At 37.2% G+C, this 14,525-nt stretch overlaps 3 protein-coding genes and 1 pseudogene across 3 annotated transcripts in view; 2 read left to right on the forward strand and 2 right to left on the reverse strand.

The window, feature by feature from the left end:
• The window catches only part of LOC104705083 (kinesin-like protein KIN-13A), a 6,928-nt gene extending 4,884 nt beyond the window's left edge, over window positions 1–2,044 (reverse strand). The window contains exons 1-5 of the mRNA XM_019245552.1: window positions 1,796–2,044; window positions 1,624–1,710; window positions 1,278–1,519; window positions 658–879; window positions 39–235 (exon numbers count right to left, since the gene is read on the reverse strand). Coding sequence (XP_019101097.1) covers window positions 39–235; window positions 658–879; window positions 1,278–1,466 — 608 coding nt within the window. The 5' untranslated portion in view covers window positions 1,467–1,519; window positions 1,624–1,710; window positions 1,796–2,044. The remainder of the gene's footprint in view (window positions 1–38; window positions 236–657; window positions 880–1,277; window positions 1,520–1,623; window positions 1,711–1,795) is intronic.
• LOC104781504 (translationally-controlled tumor protein 1) lies at window positions 3,825–5,571 on the reverse strand. The gene is made up of 5 exons (XM_010506198.2): window positions 5,442–5,571; window positions 4,873–4,946; window positions 4,643–4,771; window positions 4,296–4,453; window positions 3,825–4,202 (listed from the first exon to the last, which is right to left on the reverse strand). The coding sequence occupies exons 1-5, from the start codon at window positions 5,467–5,469 to the stop codon at window positions 4,085–4,087; spliced, it is 507 nt and encodes a 168-aa protein (XP_010504500.1). The 5' UTR covers window positions 5,470–5,571; the 3' UTR covers window positions 3,825–4,084.
• LOC104781511 lies at window positions 5,816–9,752 on the forward strand (annotated as a pseudogene).
• LOC104781520 (phylloplanin-like) lies at window positions 11,506–12,387 on the forward strand. Its single transcript, XM_010506221.2, has 2 exons — window positions 11,506–11,748; window positions 11,931–12,387. The coding sequence occupies exons 1-2, from the start codon at window positions 11,514–11,516 to the stop codon at window positions 12,212–12,214; spliced, it is 519 nt and encodes a 172-aa protein (XP_010504523.1). The 5' UTR covers window positions 11,506–11,513; the 3' UTR covers window positions 12,215–12,387.

A 14,525-nucleotide genomic window follows, 5' to 3' on the forward strand; every position in this document is an offset into this window, starting at 1 on the left:
TTATAAACCAATCAAGTAGTAAGGAAAAAGGTCAGTGCTCAAGTGAATGACCTACCACTACTTTAATCTTGGCTACACTGTTATTTTCTTTTTCACTCTTAGGCAATGAACCCAAAGGTTCAGCATCTGTCTGTTGCCGTTGTTGACGATTAGCTGGCAAATTAAAGTCGTCTTCAAATTCTTTATTAACACTAGGCATGAAAGGTGATGGCTCAAAGGGTTCGGTAATCATATGCTGCAAAATGGAAGGATGTCACTACAAAATCAACGGGTTGATAACTTTCACATGGATAATCACTTTCTTTAAGAACTAGCAAATGTTGACGACTAAAAGATAAAAGAGCTAGCAAATAACACAAGCAACGTTTTTTCCCAGAAACTTTCTAACGACAACAAGACCAAAACTGGTCACCGCTAACTCCTTTCGAGTGTCCAGATTAGAAGTTGCCTAACAGATATCTCAGATAGATTGCATGCACACAACCCCTATGGATTAGTTGGGACTCAATAAGGCGATACAAGATTGGCAGTAACAGTATGACAACTGGGATGTAACATTAGAGCAGAAAATCTGATGCATTTAAGATCTCTCCGTTCTCCACGGACACTAATGGGTAAATATGAATAGTCTTTTCACTGGTTCCCTTCCAAACATACCTCGGATAGAAGCTCTGTATCATCCATTGCATGAAGATCCAATAACCCAGCTCCAAAATCACCTCTAAACTCAGGTGAAAAAAACCCTTCCGAAGACGGCATACCTGCTGATGTCTGAGCAGTTGGTGTATATGATTCAGAAGTCGACTCCCCGTTAAAATTGAGATTTCTCATTAGTTTGAACAGTCTTTGTTTCTCTTCAGCAGTCTGTGCTCCATAACCCTAACAGATACCAAAGGAGGCTTCAAATATCAGAACCACGCTCGAAAAAACTGAGCAATCTAAGAACCATGCAGAAAACATCTAACTTAATCACGTTCGCGTAAATGGCCAAACAAAATCCAAGCCTTCCTTGAAATACATAATGACTAATATCCAAAACAGGGAGAAACAATCCTAAATTCCTACCGCAGTATTTCTTGTAGTCTTAAACCATACATACGCATGATACAGCAAAAACCTAAAAAGCTCTAACAAAACTTGGCTATCTGTGTCTAATACAAAAATTGCCACACTTTACAAGCCAGAGTAAAACTGCATACGGATAAGGGAGAATTAAAGGGCATGCAATGTAATGGAAGAGTCCAGAAACAAAGAAGCAGGGAAAATAAGTAGTGTACCTGCATGAGAAGGTTAGGGAGATGACGCTGATCGTTGCCTGTAGAAGCAACGGGAGACGCCAGATGCTGCAAGCCAGCGGATTGAAGCCACCGTGCCATGACAGCATCTCCTGCGTCATTAGCGGGTATAGCCCCATCGTATAGCGCCGTCGCAGCCGCAGCATTGCTCTGCTGCATTTGGCCGCCCATGAGGCGCTGCGATCTTCTTTGAGGAGCCAACTTCGGAGATCTGTAGAACAACTCTTCATCCAAAACAAAAACATTCCCCACATTTGTTAAGATTACACATCGGAAACAGGAATCAAAAATAAATTCTCCAAATTAGATTCAATCGAAATGAACTCACAATGTGGAGAAGATTCGGATTCAATACAAAACATGAAAGCGGAAAGAGTTACAACAGCTCCAAACTCGTTTCAATTTCCTTGGAAATCTGAAATTCAAACCAATAGATTGCATCAGAGAAGAAGATCGAAGACGACTCCCAAAAAAAAAAGGAAGACGGAAGTGATGATTACCAGATGGAAACGAAGACACGCAACGGTTGGGTTAGAGATCTGCGATCTGAAATTTTTTTTTTTTTCCTCAAAAATACAATCAGATCTCCGACGAGTGAAGAAGAACCCTAAGCGATGCGCGTCGTTTAGCGTTTGGGAAAAAGCTCTGTTCAAAAAATTTCGTCTTCTCCGTAAGCGACGTTAGGCGCAGAGAGAGAGAGAGATGAGAAATGAGGTGAGAGAGAGAGAGAGAGAGAGGGCGTTGAAGAGGATTTGACAAAGTATAAGACACTAAAAGAATAAAATAAAAAGTTTGAGGCGTTTAAACTTTTTTTTTTAAAAGTGATAGTTAGAACCCCCTTTTATTTCTGATACGTTCACCGATTTGTCCTACTTTTATTGGTTTTTGCTATTTAGTCCAAAATATTTGAAACAAGTTCACACGATCTTCTATATATGAACGGTCTTATATGTTCTAAAAGAAGAATACAATGTTAAAATGTATCTTTGTAAACTATAGTTTTCTTTGCTGAGATCATGACAGTATCTTGAATTAATCTCATACCTATATTGACCATATATATATTGCATAAAATTGATGGGTTTATTTATAGATGTAATAGCTAATAATAACCTTTTTGGATTAATACGCTATGTGTATTTTGAGATTTCAGCTACTTTTATGCTATCAAAGGATGTTGGTTTGGACGACCAAGCTATCGTAATAGAAAAATGAAATTTGAAACTATCCGAGGAAAATGACATGAATTCCACAACTTCTGGAAATTTATAGTACTTGATTATGATTTAAAATCTTATATTACCTTTTCAATTTCCATTTTCCCTATAAAAAAAAAGTATATTGGTTTTGAATTTTGAATTGTTTAGATGTGTGAATGTGTGTGTGAGTGTGTTTATGAGAAGCTAACATACTTTTGTGTATGTAAAATGTGTATTGTTTAAAACCAAAAATTTGAGTTAATCCAATATAATATACGAAAAAGAATATGCAAAAGTAGAGAAGTGGGACAATACAGCTTGTGGGTTCCTTCCTTTTGAATCAAAAAAGCTTTTTGCTTTAGCCTAAAGCATTTGGATTTAAACGATTCCTGATTTAAAGTAATCAAGTATAAGCCAGTATGAAAGGGGCTTTTTCTTTATTTATCAACATTGATCACTAGTTTTGTGCAGCTGTAGGTTAATCTACCTCCTTCAGTCCTTTGTTACGATTAACAAATGGCCCATACACTAGTACCGATTACGTAATTTGTTAAGACTTAAAGAGTGTTTTGACCAAAAGCAAAAAAAGTGTTGAAGAGTGTAAAGCTAAAACGAAAGGACCAACAAAAAATTGACTTAAAATACGTTAGATATAAGGGGGGTTGGAGCAACGTCAAACCGACCAAATCACGTTTCCTTTTACGTGAGACACAATACGTACCAACGCATTTTGGTTGTCCTCTCGTCCACATAGTATACACAGAATAAAATAACTATATCTAGATACTTGTATATTATGTTTTTGAGCAATCTACGCAGCGAAGAGCGAACTCTTCTTAATTCTCGCAGAAATCTTATTTTGGATAATAAAAACCAAATAAATGGTCAATGTACGTGAATTGGACAGCATTTGTAAACTTGTAACGTAGTAAAGAATCAAGCATAGGATACGTTGATTGCTAAAGTTAAACAACACACACATTCATACATACATCTTTATTACGACCACTGTCATTTGTCTACAACGAAAACAAGAGGACATAACTCTTAGAAAAGAGTTTTGTGGCCTTTTCAAAAAAGAAAGAAGATAGTTACAGATTCCTCACGTGAGCAGAAGACATACGTGGAGGGATAACATGCCTACGTTGATGAATGTCTCTTGCCACTTTTTACTCGAGAAAAGGTCAAAACAGTACGTAATAGAGCATATTCCATCAAATGTTTAAAGGTTCCAAATAACCCATTGCTACGATCTGATTCCAAAATTATTAGACTTTTTTAATTAGCTTGCATCGAGATTCGCCATGAGTTTTACTAACCCACGCCCAAATGATAAAAGCTAACTGAAGAAGTGATGTTACATCAAACATCCCAAAAGGCAAAGACCAAAATTCAACTAAACAAGAACTGATAAACCATTGTCTTTGGGATAAATTAACTTAAAAGACTTCAAAACACAGAAGAGAAGAGAAAAGCAAACTTGTAGGTCATTTTTGATAGGAGACAACGACGAAACACAGGACAATATAAAGAAACATGAACTTAAGGAGTCGCTGCGACGACCACAGTGCCCCAACGAGAGCTTCTCTCTCAGCACTTGACCTCCTTCAAACCATGTGCGAAGTACAAAAATGTTGGGTTGGTGGCACCCTCCTTGTAGTAAGCAAAGACCAAAGAGCTGTCATCATGCATCCCCTCCCCAACAAAGCTGTTTTGTATCAAACAAAACAATAATCATAAATGAGATTTCAGAATAAGTCATGTTACAATGAAAATAAGACAAGATTGGCGGGGAACTTACAATTGGAAGTCACCGAGCCTGGGGAGCAAATACTTGGTAGCTCCCTCAATACCCTTCTTGAAGACTGCTTGATCCTCCTCGCTGAGCTTGGGTGTCAAAAGCTTGATGTATTTCTTAATATAGGCGATGAATCCCTTCTTGTCATAAGTTGGTTGCTCCTACAAGAAAACAAAAAGAGAGCTCTTGGATCAGTAATTGCAATGCTAACACCAATCAGAACAAAGATAGTAGAGGAGAGAAACATTAGGTAAACTACTGCTATGTTTCGCTTTCAACAGAACAAAAACAAAACAACAACAATATCAACTACTGTGTGATTAAAAGAAGCAGGCAAAAACCAAACCAACCTGAAGTCTGAAGGTGTCGACAATGTCAACAACCTTTTGGGCAGAGTCATCAACACCCTCATCCTCACCACCTTCCTCAGCAGATGGATTGGCACCAATGTTAACATCTACAGCTCCCAACACAACCCACTGTAAAATAAAGTAAAAAACCAATGAGAACAAGAAAACAAAAAATATCACAGATTCAGAACAAAGCATGAAGATTTAGGGTTAATAATGGCACTACTAACCTTTCCTTCAACTTCCCAAAGAATTCCATTCTCAATCTCCTTGTAAGGGAAAGAGTCGGACAGAAGCTCATCACCTGAAATCAATATCCCAAAAAATTTTAGTCACTAATCAAATCAATCTCACTACATCCCACAAATACAAGTACTGTCACTAAATCATAGAAGATCAGCCAAAACTTCATCAAATCATATTAAAGCACAAAACTTTGACATCATAATCACTTCAAGCAAATTCGAACTAATTAAGAATCTAAGCAATCGAATACAAACCAAAAAAAAAATCCAATCTACATCAATATACTAAGCTCAATCAATACGACAACACCTCAATATAAACCAACCAATCTTAGATCTAACCAAATTAGAGAAACAACGCCCCTATGATTAGAATTGCCGATTCAAAGAGATGTAAATTAACGAAAAAGCTCAGATACAATCACAGATCTAACAAAATCTCAATTCGATATACACAATTATCCCGAATAATCGGAAGATATAAGATCGATAAAGCTACAAAAAAAAATTTTAAGACGAGATTAATAATATAAACAAATAAATTTGAGCTTTACCGGTGAGAAGATCTTGGTACACCAACATGGTCGCTTATTGTTTTTATCTCTCTCCGATCGATGTGAAATAAAACGAATATTAAAGGTTGCGGGAGAGAGACGCAGCGACGAGAGGGTTCCAAAACGATGCTCTAACTTTGGTATTTATAGCCAAAAATACTATAGGCGTAGGGTTTTCGCTGGAGATGCAAACACAGGAAATAAAATTCCCAAGTAAATTACCATTTTCACCTTTTCCTTTTTTCCAAATATTTATATTTTACCCCAAAAAAGGAAAATTGATATAAACCGACCCTAGAACGGTTTATGATTCGGGTTTTGGAGAAACGGGTGGGTATTTGAGATATAAATAAAGGTCGGGTCGGGTTAATTTTCGTACGTTTCTCTCTCGCGTTCTCGCTGGTTCTAATTGTTCGTGTGAAAAACAATTGAGAGATAGAGAGAGATGACGACGATGCTAGGTTTGAGCACCGAGTTCAAACCACAGTCAATGAAAAAACTCAGTCACAGATCTGTTAAGCGAGCTCTTGATCTTTTCGCTCCCGTCCATGACCAATTCCCACCGCCTGATCCTGAAAGGTTTATAACTAGTTTCCCTTGCAGTGTCTCCTCCTTTGTATTTTCTCGAAATCTTTCGAAATTTATGTGTATTGACGATTCTTTTTCTTCTTCTCTGTATCGCAGCAAAAAAATTCGGCTCTGTCATAAGGTAAAGGAATCTGTTCGTTTCTTCGTCTGGTTTGATTTTTCTCAAAATTTGATTTTGTTTTTTGTGTCTTATCAGTTTTGTAGTTTCAAGTATGGTTTAGCTTCAAATTAGGATGTATTTTCAATAACTTGGAGGTTTCTTGTATCGATTCAAGTTGCATTTGGAGGCGTAGAACCCGTTAGTAAGCCTACACGCTGTGCTGCTGACCATAACAGTGATAAGACGGCTCCATCGAATGTCCTTGCCCTTCCAGGTAGTTCTTTGTTTCCCTTATGTTTACCACATCTATTTATATTAGTTGTGAGCTTTCATTCTTATGTCTATAATTAGGATTGGAAAACAAATGTTTCAGTTATATATCTTCTTAGAGTACCTTTTGAAAAACAAACTTTTGTAGCCTCTTTCAGCATTATGGTTTCTCGTTCTGAAAGACTAAATTATTTGCTCTGCAGGGCCTGAAGAGTCCAAGGAACTTCGAAAAGGCACAACAGAGGAAGCTTTAGTTGTTGGGCCAACTTTACCGCAAAGTGACTTGTGAGTTCACCTTTTCCTTTGGAATGTGACTAATCCAAATAATTTTTGCTGTCTTTGTGACTATTGCTCTACTTATCGTGATGATTCTGATAATTATTGATTCTTGATTTGAAGGAACAATACTGCTAACTCAGGCAAAAGCACAGCGATTCTTCCTGCATATGAATCCTCATCTAAAAGGTTTTGTGTCCCATCCTTTTGTTCTTGTATGAGCTCTCTATAATGACAATACAGCTAGATTGTGATACCTATGTGGCATTAAAAAGCAATGAGGTGATATCGGTTGTTCGTAATCAGGGAATTCAATTTGGCATATGTAACCGTAAATACCTCTGGTTTGTTGTATCAATGCTGCCGTTTCTCATTATTTGCTTTTTTGCCTGTCTATGTGTTACAGAAAACTGTCAACTTCTGCTTTAATGGAGAGAATACCTAGTAGATGGCCCCGTCCATAGTGGCATGCACCATGGAAGAATTACAGGGTAAGATATGTGATACAGTAGCATTTCTGCATCTTATGGATATAACATATAAACGAAGTATGTAGGACTACTTGCTGGCGTCAAGAGAGTACTTGATATTCATACAAGTTGATGCGTTTTTTTGTGGTTAACAGGTGATCCAGGGACACTCGGGTTGGGTCACATCTGTTGCGTTTGACCCAAGTAATGAATGGTTTTGCACTGGTTCAGCTGATCATACCATCAAGGTAACTGATCAACTCTGGAATTCTACTTCAATTCCTTTTTCTCATTATTCTGTAACCTTTCTGGATTCTCATTTGCTAGGTTCTGTTTTCGAGTTCTTCATGCATCATTTACCTATATCTCATGTAAAACCTGAGTTTTCATCCTGGGCAAGTTTAGCCCTTGTAGCAGCCTGATTGCATTAGTCTTGCTAACATTGCTTATGTGGATCGTGTTCACTAGATATGGGATGTAGCAAGTGGAGTTTTGAAGCTCACACTTATTGGACATATTGGGGAAGTACGAGGTTAGACTTTATTATATTATTCCCCTCCGTTAAATTATCAACAGTCTTGTAGAGAAGTACAAGTGTACAAGTTTCGGCTCTCTAATTTTATTGTTTAATAGGCCTCGCTGTAAGCAATAGACATACCTATATGTTTTCTGCTGGTGATGACAAGCAAGTCAAATGCTGGGACCTTGAGCAGAATAAGGTTAAAACTCGATGATGGATTTCCATCTCATCTGTAAATTGATTACTCCTTTCCTGATCTGAACTTCTCATATCCAATGTTTTTGGAAATTTTCTTTGATAGGTTATCGATCTTATGATGGCCATAAGCATGGCGTCTACTGTGCAGCTCTTCATCCGATGTTTTATTAACCGGAGGGCGAGACAGTGTCTGCAGGGTATGAAATTTACTGAAAATATGTATGATGTATCCTGTATTTATAAGCATATATATATGTGTCTTTTGAAATTTAAGTTGCTGATCCTGCTGTCGATATATATATCTTGTTCTGCTTATAGGTATGGGATATCCGTACGAAGATGCAAATTTTTGCACTCTCAGGACATACAGCTGATGTTTTTTCTGTTTTCACCCGCCCAACTGTACGTTGCATTTCATTTTCTCTTTATTCTTGCACACCTACTGCTATTTATGTCTCATATAAGATGTTGGGATCTGGAACTCACTGTGCCTGTGATGTTGCAGGACCCACAAGTTGTAACCGGGTCTCATGACTCAACCATCAGATTTTGGGACCTCCGATATGGTATACTTTTCATTTAACAATCTTTTCAACTTTTACTTTTCTTTCCTCTCGAGCTTTTCATTGTATGTAGGTTTTGGCTAACAAATATATTATAATCAGGCAGAACGATGGCAATTCTAACGCAACACAAACGCACTGTCCGATCAATGGCTCTCCATCCGAAAGAGTAAGAAGACTTTTTCTTGCTTTTTCAATCTTGGGTTCTGCATGATAAAGCACCCTTTTTAATGTATCTTTCTGCTTCGTTCAGGAATGCTTTTGTTTCCGCATCATCTGACAACATTAAAAAATTTAGCCTTCCTAAAGGAGAGTTTTGCCACAAGATGCTGTAAGTTTCTGGAAGCCTTGTAGAGTTGTAGTTAGTTTTTTGAGTCTGAATCCATTCTCTTTTCTTCCAGTGCAATGAAATAGATAATATTTCTTAACTGAAGTGGTAAAGAAGTTTCTGATGTGTTTTAATGTTATCTTTCTCCACGGAGCAGTGCTCAGCAGGAAGGCATAATTAACGCAGTGGCTGTGAACGATGATGGTGTAATGGTCACTGGAGGTATGAATTAATTTCCAGATCCCTTTCTTTGATAGTTATGGTCAAACACTGATACTTGTACCTGCCTTTCCTCCACATATTATCTACCCAACCGCATTATTTGAACTAAAATGTCCCTGTCTTTTTACAATTAAAGGTGATAAAGGAAGCTTATGGTTCTGGGATTGGAAGAGTGGTCACAATTTCCAACAGGCAGAAACTATTGCGCAGCCCGGTATGCCCTTAAACTGTTTTTTAGATCCTTTACCTGTGTGTTCCTTGTAAAGTTAAAGGTTTATGATTAGTTCTTAGGAGCCAAAGAAGCTTTCAAGTTTCAAAAAGTGATAATAGAGTTTTAACGCAAGTAGTAATAGTGTCTTATATCGTTTACATGGTTAGGTTCGCTGGAGAATGAAGCTGGCATATATGCAGCGTGTTATGATCAGACGGGCTCAAGGCTGGTAACGTGTGAGGCAGACAAGACAATAAAGATGTGGAAGGAAGATGAAAATGCAACTCCGAAAACTCATCCTCTCAACTTTAGACCTCCCAGAGAGATAAGACGCTACTTAGGCTTCTCTGTGTGTTACATCTCTCTAAACTATACTCAAAGTCAGAAGAATCACCAATCTCACCAAAATCTGTTACTAATTGTTACTAATTAAGGCTTCTTCTTAAAGATATAGATGAGGCAGCATAGTAGTTTATTTGTTAAATTAACTGTAGTTTTACAAGAGTGTAGCATAGTAGTATTGGAAGGGTTTTGAACTAGGGTATTTGAGTTTGGATTGGTACAAGGCAAATCTACTATTAATTAAGATCAGTACAATTCCTAGAGGCGAAGAGTCTCGTAAGCACTCATTATGGAACACTCATTATGGAACTCATAAAATCTACATCTAAATTGACAAAGCACTAATCGTGGAACTCATACTCTTAACCAGCAGCGACAAAAAGTTTAGAAATATACATACAGGCTTATTTGTGATGATAACCTTTTAGATTTCCAAAGTCGCTTCTTGTCCCATCATTACCATTTACTTAGTTACTACATTAATTAGTAAACTCCTGATTGGCTTTCTTAGGATTTTGTTTATGTGGTGTCTACCAAACGATTTTTGAGCGTTTACCGTTACCAAGAGGGCAACTAGAAGGTAATACGACTAATCACGATGTGGATGAATCTTCTTCTGGTCCCGTGGAGTTAAGTAAATGATTCATTCACATTTACATATGAGATAACTCTTTGTTATGGCTATAAAAACAAGTGATCCAACTCAAAGTCGAAGAAAAACAAAAACATAGGTTCCATGGACCAATCTATAACACAAAAATGGGTGATGGGTTTTCTCTTATCTCCTTATATCAAGAGTCTACTTGTATAAGTTTGATTTGTTATATAATAAGATAATTAAGGAGGAAAAAATGAGCCAAGACTATAGGAGAGCCCCCCTATGAGTTGGGGTTTAAGAGTTAAGACCACTCATTGATGCAAATTGTTGGATTTGGACTTTGACAAAATTGAACTCACCATATCTTTTTTTTTAAAACCCATTTAAAGATAAAAGTGTAGTCCAATATGTTGTCCTTCTTTCTTGATCTGTCTCTTTACCTTGCGAGTTCGGTCTCTGGACCAATCTTTCAACAAATAAACATTTTATATAGTTTTGCATTATAATGGTTTCCCGTATCTACGTTTTATCTTAAAAAATATGTGTCACTCAACTAAGTTCTTTAGCTTTTGTTATCATAAACTAATGTGTAATTGTTTCGTTAAAATTATGTTAATCAATTTAGTAGTCAACTAGTCATGTTACTTGGTATATAAACTCAAGTTTCCTTTGGTTATACAGTACGGAAGACTCGAGTTGTTATACATATATTTGTGTCTAATTAGTAAAGAGGGAACGTATTATATTCGTTATTGATTGACGTCGTTACCTTTCGTGCAAGTGCGACTACATATATTGTGAATATCTCAATACATATACTAGTCGAGTCTCGAAGTTAATATCACCACATCATGCATACATGGGTTCGAATACAACTAATTACTACGGGTGCAGTTTGGTATTGCAAATATTATGGCTTACCGACAGTCGCAATCGAATGCATGAGATGATATTGTATAGCATAACATCGGTGTTTATTAATATTCGAATCTTAGGATATTCCTTCAGAAAAATTGCTTGAGTACTTCAAAAAAAAAAAAAAAATTGCTGTATTATAATATAGGGACATTGTTGGTAGTTTTGTACATACAGTTGAAATTACATTTTAGGATCCGGGTTTACGATCAAAGTTGAAACATAGGGACGTTTTCACTTAATTATATTAATTAATAAAATTGTATAATAGAGAAAACGCATCATTTGAGACTTTAGGTATAAAATTGCAAAATAAATAGGAGGGGCAAGATCTATAAAACTTGTTCTATAAATAGAGCTGCATGGGGAAGACACTTATCACATCCAAAACTAAAAGCAACACAGACACAAGAAAGCATTTACTTTCCACTCTATCATTTCATATACAATTGTCTATCTTAACCTACAAGCATGGCAATCTTCAAAAACAAACGCATGATCTTCTCATTGATCTTGGTGTGTCTCATTGTGTTGTCTCCAGTGGCTGAGGCTCAGCTTGGTCTTGGTGGTCTTGGAGGCCTTGGTGGTCTTGGTGGTCTTGTTGGTGGTATCGTTGGTGGCCTTCTCAATCTCGTCAATATCAATGGGGTTATATTTTGCTCTCTCAATGGCGCTCTTAACGGCACTTCAACTCCTGTTTTCGCTAGTAAGCTTTTTAAAGAACTTATGATATACCAATTAATAAGTTTATAAAACCAACAATATTGTGGGACTACTAAATGTATAGAATTCACGAAATTTCAGCAACTGTCTTGTCTTCTATAGGAAGTAATAATCTTTCGTGCATTCAAATTTACTAATCCTACTATATATACTGCTAACGAACAGATGCGGGAGTTCAGCTCCAGTGCGGAAGGCAAAACAGAGTCGTTTCAACTGCGACCACGAACGCTGCCGGATTATTCTCGCTTCCTACAAACGCACTTCAGATGTTGCTTTCCACACTCCTCTCTGATTGTAGGGTCGTCGTGACGACCCCTCTCTCCACCTGTAACGCTGAACTCCCTTCTGTCGGCAGCCTTGTCTCACGGTTAACCATGATCGGAAGCAGCGTCTCCGGCCTCCTCAGCATCGTTGATATCATCCCTGCCGGCTTTAATCTCCTTAACTGATTCCAAACTATATGTATGTTCGGTTACAGTGTGTTTCCCTTCTTTTAATATGTTTTGTCTCATGGCCATTTACGTTTGCTTGCGTATGCATGAATAAGGTCTATACTTATGTCTCAATCTTCAAAGTCTTTTGTTGTAATTTTGTTTCCAGCTTTTTAAATGTATAATGCTTTTGTGAAATGATATAAATTAACAATTTCCCTTTTCAAATATATTTGTCAATATGTGTGTGCATGCAGCATGCGTCTGTGTAAATGAATGGTTGGGGTGAGTGTACATTGCCATATCATCACAACCAAAAAAAAAAAAACATTATATATATAGAGAAGTACATGTCAACATAATATGCAATGATTTATTGGGTGTACGACATGCATTCTATATAGGAGTCCATACTCTGATTACAAATATCATGGAGTATATAGAAATAACTAAACAAAATATAGTCTAGTTTTGCTCCAGTTGATGTAAATAACAAAAATTCTAGCTGCGTTTAAATTTGAGGACTTAGATTGCATGATTCGTAAATGGATGAACTTATTAATTTACCGTTAAGCTATTAAAAAAGGTAACTGTAATTACAAGTTTACAACGACTAATGGGGTTTTGAGACTCTTGCAGACGAAATTAATACAAATTCAAACTTTAGGGGTCTAGGTAATATACTTTTTTTTTTTGCTAACTTGTAAATATCATTTAAAATGAAATGTGAGGTATTACAAAAGTTTTACCTAAAGTAGAGTAATCTTGGCAAAAAAGAAGAAAAACAAGATTACAATGCAAAAAAGAGGAGGCAAAATAGAAGATTTCGATTAACGAAACCAAAGAAGCCAAAGCTTCCTCCATCTCTTCCTCTGCTTTCTCCCTTATATGGTGTTAAGGATCTCCCTGTTAATAATTTTGAAGATTAATGATAGAGAGAGCCTTTGGTTGTTGTGGAGCACATTGTTCCTTTGTCGCCAGATGTGATAGACACACGATTGAGCCACTACTTTTCTGAGCGTTGATGGAGCCCGAGGAAATCGTTGTCTTGTCCATGAAAGGAGTTCAGACCAGTTGCAGATTTGAGTGCTGGTAGGAGATAATCGATAAAAGATCTGATGCCATATAGCAGAAGCAAAGTGACAGGATATGAACAGTTGGTCCCTCGTTTCTGGATGGCTGGAGCATAGGCAGCAGTCGGAGGAAGCTGCAACGCCCCATGCGGCAAGGCGTTGCCTGGTGGGGAGCCTGTTTAGGTTTGCCACCCACATGTTAAAGGCGATTCTGGGGACAGCACCTTTGAACCATACGGTACTTGCCCAGTCTTTTTCATCCTCTCTAGGCCTGATAGATTCCCAAGTTCTTTGCGAAGAGAAACCATTGCACTCAAATCCATCTACAACCCAATTGTAAGTATCAAGTTCGCATACCTGGCTTGGTAGAGGGATGGTGGTGAGATAAGTGTGGAGGTGAACAGCGGTGTCAGACCTTGGGGCCGATAGCTTCCAACCTACATCATCAGAGGCATCCTTTACCTTTGCTGAGTAACATACTTATAACGACAGTTTTGGCTTAAAAACTTTTAATAAGTCGGCAACGTTACCAAGTTATTCCACCGGGATGTCTCATTGTAGCTCACGCGACATGTTGTCTAAGGATCTAATTAAATGGCTTGGAAAGTCCTACGTGTCGCTAGGGTGGGTGCAGTAGCTATGACAGTGATCTTCCATCTTCAAGACATTAGTGACCATATATCTTCAAGAGGAAATGTAGGAGAAGAGGAATTGGACCTGTTTGACAAGTTTAGATGTCTGTTCTCTGTTGTTAATTTCCTATATATATGAGCAAGAAACAATGGGGTTTATACTGTTCGAGTTTGGACACCGGAAGCTTCGATTGTGGCTGTTGTTTCAATTCTTCTTCCTTATAGTATTTCTTGTTCTTTGAAAACCAGCGTTTGGGCTGATTTGGATATAAGAATTATTTAGTGGGCTAGTTAGGAATATAAATTTTCCATGAGCCCAAGAAGATTTGTTTGAACATGTACAATGTAAAAGGTATAGCCATATAGGATCCAAAGAAATTGAGACTATACATGATCACTGGCTTCATGAGTGGAAGACATTTGATTTGGGCAAAAGGGACAAAATTTTTAATCACTGAATGTTGCAATGTAATAAATCTGTTTCAAAATCTATGATTTCATGTGAACATGTTAATCATGATGACTCTCTTCTCCAATAGCCAAAGCAAACCCTTAGATAATTACCCTGCAAAACTCAAAAAAAAAAAAAAAAAAAAAAAAAAAAAAAAAAAAAAAAAAAAAAAA

The sequence above is a fragment of the Camelina sativa genome, chromosome 1, assembly GCF_000633955.1.
Source record: "Camelina sativa cultivar DH55 chromosome 1, Cs, whole genome shotgun sequence".
Classification (NCBI taxonomy): domain Eukaryota; kingdom Viridiplantae; phylum Streptophyta; class Magnoliopsida; order Brassicales; family Brassicaceae; genus Camelina; species Camelina sativa.

Coding starts and splice junctions, on each gene's coding strand:
- LOC104781504 (XM_010506198.2), bottom strand. CDS start 5,469: ATGTTGGTGTACCAAGATCTTCTCACCG. Junction 4,454..4,642: donor TCGACACCTTCAGACTTCAG/GTTGGTTTGGTT, acceptor GTTTTCTTGTAG/GAGCAACCAACTTATGACAA. Junction 4,203..4,295: donor AGGCTCGGTGACTTCCAATT/GTAAGTTCCCCG, acceptor GATACAAAACAG/CTTTGTTGGGGAGGGGATGC.
- LOC104781520 (XM_010506221.2), top strand. CDS start 11,514: ATGGCAATCTTCAAAAACAAACGCATGATCTTCTCATTGATCTTGGTG. Junction 11,749..11,930: donor TTCAACTCCTGTTTTCGCTA/GTAAGCTTTTTA, acceptor GCTAACGAACAG/ATGCGGGAGTTCAGCTCCAG.